This window comes from Accipiter gentilis, chromosome 9 (genome assembly GCF_929443795.1).
Source record: "Accipiter gentilis chromosome 9, bAccGen1.1, whole genome shotgun sequence".
Taxonomy (NCBI): Eukaryota; Metazoa; Chordata; class Aves; order Accipitriformes; family Accipitridae; genus Astur; species Astur gentilis.
The window spans coordinates 30,578,017-30,584,016 of record NC_064888.1 but is presented as its reverse complement, the minus strand read 5'-3'; the positions used below and the strand labels follow the sequence as shown (position 1 = coordinate 30,584,016).

Genomic DNA, 6,000 nt, shown 5'->3' with positions numbered 1-6,000 from the left:
AGGCGGATGGAGGCGGCCGGTGAGGCCCGCAGCGCGGCCCCGGCCGCTGAGGAGCCTCGCGCCAAGGCCCCGGGGGACCGCCGCTGCTCCTCCTCGGCTGAGGAGGCTGCGCTGGAAGTGAGGTGGGGGCCGGCCGGGACAGCCTGAGCCCTTCGGGCCTCCATATATGCCACGTGCTCCTGAGCCCCTCGGCCACGGCGGGGCGCCCGGTGTCCTGTTCTGTGCTCCCGGGGCCCAGCTCCTCTCACCCCGGGACAGCTCTATGCAGCCGTCAGAGAATAGGGCAGGTCTAACAGCGAAAGGAAGGGAGGCTGCTGTGTTGTGGGTTTGTGTTAGGGCGGTAGGTAGTTGGGGGGTGGGAAATGGGAAGGAAGCACTTGCACTGCAGTATATAGCAGGGACTGAGCCTTTAGTGGATTTCGATAAAACAGGTTTTCTGCCCTTGGCACAGGGAGATTCTGAAACGGGGAGTAAGCAGCCCTGACTAGTTTTAAGCTGGAGCTTGATGTTGTCTTTTCCTGTGTAGTGGTTCTGACACCACACAATCCTGATGAACTCTCAGGGCATCCTTTTCATCTCGATACCTGGCCTCATGAACCCATACAGTTAATTTCTGTTCATGGCCACATATGTCTTCTGTTCTACCCAGATTACTTCAGCCTCTGAAATTTACCTGGTTGTCCTGTACCTCGTAAACACCACTGTCATAATCTGCCATGGCTCTTAATTTTCCTGGTATTCTAAGTCCTCACTCCTGCCTTTCTCTCTTAGTATCTTCACCTGCATGTCAGAGACTTTCAGATTTCAATTTCCCACAAACATAACCCACACTATGTATAGTAAAACACTTCTCTTCCAGAGGTCTTGGTAATCCAACAACTTGCTTTTTGGTTCTGAACAAATAGGAGCTGTAGATGAATTAAGCTTTTCCTGCCCCACCTTGATTGAGACTTTCATAGCAATCTAGGCTGTTCAGACATTTTTTCTGTGTAATGGGACAGATGTTTAAACTTCCTTGCCCATTGTATTTCAGCTGTTTCATCAATGTTTATGGCTAGTATGGGACATAGATCCATAATTATAGGTGCAGCACTTCTTAGTGGAAAGAAAATTATTTGTTCTAGTAAGTTTTTCTAGTAATAGGGGAAACAGACTTCAGCCTTAACCAGTCTGATACTGGCAGGGTAAAAAAATATACCATCTGAAGCATGTAATTGCTATTCAGAGGAGGTCCCTTGCGCAAACTGGTGTTACCTGGAAGAGCTGTGACCCAGGTTTTCTGCTTTGTGAAAACACCATTATGGAATGAAAATGTTGGGCAAAATAAAAAAAAAGAGTTTAAGCCCTTTTGAATGTGAAGCAAAGCCTATTCCCATAAAATAGAAAAGTTTAAAGTTTGCCTTTCTTATAAATTAATGTTAGCAGTAGTCATATATACATCAGTTTTAGAAGAAAATGACAAAAATTATTTTGCAGTGGGCAATGGAATTATGTGTTTGTGTCTTCAGAAAACACAGAACTTTGACACAACTCATGGTTTCATATAATCTGCTTTGTATGAACTAGCATTTTTCAGTGACAAAATGCTCTCTAAGGAAATTTCCAAGCAACTCTAATTACTTTGCCCCATCTACGTTTCACCAGCTGGCAAAGTTTGACTGAAATACTTCTGTCACAATGTTTATACAGAACTGGAGGCAGACACAGCATGGAAAATGTGAGTGAGCCATGGCTAATTACCTGACTCAGCGTGTACTGCACCAGTCATAGCTGACATCAGATAACAGCCTGAATACTTGTCCCCTTAAGCCTTTACGGGTTGTATAAGGATGACAAATTGCACTGTCATCGCATTAATTTATCCCTGCATACACATTTTGTAGATTTCATTTTATCCCTGTGAACAGAAGTTAAAAATACTTCATTTCCACTGATTCAGATCTAGTGTTGGAGAAAAGCATAGAGCTGGTCCTGTGACCATGTTCATAAAGGTCGTCTTATGTGCCATGGCATGTCATATACATCTAGTTCTTGTGTAAAAGGTCCAGAAAAGCATCCATCAGCTGAAATGTCTCCTCTTTGTTGCCATGGTATTCAGTTCATCTTAACAAGCACATGTTACTACCTCTGGTGTGTAGTGAAAGAGGCCAAGAGCAGAAACTACTCAGAAAAGGTAATGAGAAGTTATTGCTGGACATAAATATCTTAAAGACTAGTCATTTTAAAACGTTCCTAACTGAGAGAGTGCTGAGGCTGTAGTACAATCTTCTAGTAAGAGCGCAGAGGATCAGCAGCTGATCTTATGACTTGTTTACGTACATGAAAGGAGCATAAAAACACTGCTTGCAATTGCAGAGGACAAAGATCTCTTCCAGTCAAATCCTTTTATTTGGAGGAAGAGAAGAGATAGAAAGTTTCTGAATAGAAATTAGAAGAGAAGGTGCTAATGGCAGTGTTGTACGCAGAGGATATCTGTTACACTGCTGAAACTTTTCTGCTATCGTACTAGCCAGCTAAGCTGTGGCTCAGTCAGACATCTTCACTTAATAGTAAATGCAAGTCCCTTTGATAAGAGGACCCTGATGTTTATCCACACACTTTCTGAAAGGTGAAAACATCTGCAGGCAGTTATGAATTTTTTGATGTATTGTAAGTTCATAAGCTGACTCGTCTTCAGTAGTTTATTTCAGTCCTTGTGTAACACATGATATTTACGTTCCAAAGTTTTACCATGTTAAGGTACTGGTATCTTTAAAGCAGAACAGTCCTCCTGGGTGGGTTCGTATAAACAGAAGCCATGCCTTTGTAGTCTTTTTTTTACGGGGATGAGATGAACTATAAAAGTGTAAAAAGGTTAAGCAAACACAACTGGGTCCTAAGTACGGATTGTACCTGTGTAATTCTTTCAGAATAAAGGTATCCTCTACTACTATGATATATGAGTACAAAAACAGAGCCTGTGAACTGGCTAACTTTATTTTTAGTGAAAACTGAAGGAAATATAGTCATCTCTCCATGTTCTTATGACAGTCGTTTGTGCTCCATCAGCGTAAGATTGACCCTCTGTTTCTGGAAACACTGAACTAGTGACTCCTATAATACTAGATCTTGAAGTTATTCTCATTTTGCAACATTGGTATGAGGATGAGTCTAACAAATCCCAAGCATTAGTTCGATGTAACTTAGGCTACAACATTCCCTTTATCACAGTATTTTGGGAAATATCTGTCTTTGATTAATGTTTTAACATTCAGTTGCTCTTTCTTAAGTTGGGTTCAGGGATTTTCAAAGAAGAACTTTGGCTTTATCAACAATCAAACTGTCTGCTACCCTTGTGGCAATTACATCCTCTTCCTGAACATTGAAACAAAGAAGACGACAGTGCTGCATTGTCAGACTGGCCAGGTGGGAGCCTTTGCAGTGAATAGGAACAGTCAAGTGCTCGCCTTTTCAGACCGGAAGCTGAATCCCGTCATATATATCTACACTTTTCCAGAACTGAATAAACTGACAGAATTAAAAGGTAGTGATCTGGTAACCCTCCCTGTCACCAGTCATTAAATCAATACTTAAATCATCCAGTTTCTGAAGGGTTTTTTTTTAAATACTTGAAAAACAGTGTGACAGGAAACTGTCTCATGACAAGATGCATGGAAAGCAGTGGAAGGAATTTTCCACTGCCCTACTTTTAGTTAGGCTCAAGCTAGGGAGGAATATGACAATACAAAATGGAGCTGTTTTAAAGGGAAAACAAATGGAATGAAATGGAATTCATTTTAGGAAAATATAGTCAGAATAACAAAAAAATCATACTGCAGTAGGCTCCCAAGCAGAATGCTGAAAGCCACATTGAGAAATCTGAGATGTGAGAGGAATGAGGGTTCTTGCAGTTAAGCTTTGGAGTCTGGGATCTAATGTATATTTTTGCCTGCCTATCCTACTTGCTTATTTCATGTATATGAATGAAATTATAACTGCAAAGGATTTCAGGGTACTTGAGGAAAAAATACTTTACAAACTCAAGTTATTATTGAAAAAAATTGAAAAAATTCCAAGCAGTGATACATAGGGAACATTTTTATGATCAAATCAAAACAATGTGGAGTGAGGCAAAGGAAATGGGGGCCTGAAGAATGTCTTTGAAGAGTTAAAGTGGATATAAAAGAGCTGAGAAGAGTACTCCTATCTGTAATAGTATATAGTAAAGTCTGGGGCAATTAAGGACCATGTTCTTTATTTTTTACATTTCAGGTAATGCTCAGCTGGACTACACCTTACTTGCATTTAGTTTCACAGGCCCATATGTAGCCAGTTACTCTTCAATCCCAGAATTTGTTCTTTCAGTATGGTAAGAGTAAAAAAAAGATTCTCTAATACCATTTACATTTAATTCATAGGTTTATTTCTAGCATTAGTAGCCACTAGTCAGAATGACTGTTACTTTGCTACAGCTGTCTTCTACCTTCTTCAAAATTTTATGTTTTGTAGTACTTCTAAATTCTTCAGCATCACTTAATTATCCGTTCGCGCTTGGAAGTTGAGTACCATGCTGTTTGTGAAAGTAAGTTGCCTGCTGGAAAGAAGAAAAGCGTTCTAAAGCTGATTTCTACTTTTTTGTCCCCCTGGATCTTTCAGTGGTCCTCTTAATCACTTGTGTTTGATCTTAGTTCTGTCTTACAGTTTTGCGCAATGATTACACTACCATGGGTCACTGGGTTAGATCATAATTTTCTGCTCATTGTCATGAAAAGAAGTATTATATAATATGATGCAGATACAGGAGTTAGAATATTTAATTTTTCTAATTGTCCTCTAAAAATATAGTCCTGGTCTTGCTCCATTGCCAGCAAGCTTCCGTTGACCATGGAGTCTGAGCACTTCTTCAAAACAAATGGGGAGGGTGGAGTAGGCAGAAGGCAAGCAAGGACGTGTAAGGAATATTCTGTATACTGCCAATTTAGTGATGACCTTTTCTTGTACAATATTTAGTGAAGAGGCAGAATTTCCTGTAACTTCAGAATTTTAGTAATGGTAGTAGATACTATTACAGATGCCTCTTTTTTATCCCTTATGAAGAAGAATAATGTTTGCTGTGAACTCTGATCGTACACAGTAGTTCAGGAAGGATGTCTGTGTGTATATCACAGTAGAAACCAACAAGACAGCCTCACTGGCCTGAAGAGTTTACATGCTTGTCACTTACAGCACAAATAACACACATGGTCTAATATGTTCATTGTGTGCACTTAAACACCATCTTGAAAGACTTCTCTAGATTATTCTTAAAAATGGAAATAATCTAGAAATGTTTAACTGCTTTAAAGTAGTGGCAGTTTCCAAGGCCAAACAATTTAAACCTATTTGAGTCAGCATGAATACAGCTATCAGCTGCTAATTGTCATAAAAGAACCATCCTAGGTTCCCGTCAGAAAGAATTTAGTAACAAAATATAAATTCTAAGTTTAATATTGTAAGGTAATTTTAATAACTTGAACAGGGGTGTGTGAATTTACTGAGATCAGGACCTTCATTTTTTGCAATTGGATTATATTGTGCATTCATTGTAGAAATGTGTGTGTACAGATGAAAGAAATCTCAACGTTTAGCATTCTTAACGTGTCATTACAATATGGTGATTGCACAGTTCCTGTTTTTTAAGCAAATAGTTTGGAATCAGAGGTATAAGAGATGTTTTGAAAGTTATGTCAGTCTCAAAATATAGAAAGTTTATGGATAACTAAAAGCTGCCTTTCATCTGAGATATTTTTTCCCTAGATCTTTATTATTTTCTGTTCAAAGGAGAGGCTTAATGCTCAGATACATGTACCATATAGTTTCAGATCTTAATAAATTATCTACTATAAAAGAGCGTTGGCACTATCTGTTAGGTGTGAGATGAGAACATGCTGACAGGTCTTTAGAGAGAGCACTACACTGATATCTTTTAAAGTCAGAATTGCAGCTTATAGCTTTCTGTAATTTTAATGAGTGTTACTGTGT

At 39.3% G+C, this 6,000-nt stretch overlaps 1 protein-coding gene across 1 annotated transcript in view; it reads left to right on the top strand.

Moving 5' to 3' along the window:
• Window positions 1-6,000, top strand: part of CFAP43 (cilia and flagella associated protein 43) — a 50,570-nt gene continuing 44,570 nt past the window's right edge. The window contains exons 1-3 of the mRNA XM_049811109.1: window positions 1-122; window positions 3,270-3,523; window positions 4,252-4,348. Coding sequence (XP_049667066.1) covers window positions 7-122; window positions 3,270-3,523; window positions 4,252-4,348 — 467 coding nt within the window. The 5' untranslated portion in view covers window positions 1-6. The remainder of the gene's footprint in view (window positions 123-3,269; window positions 3,524-4,251; window positions 4,349-6,000) is intronic.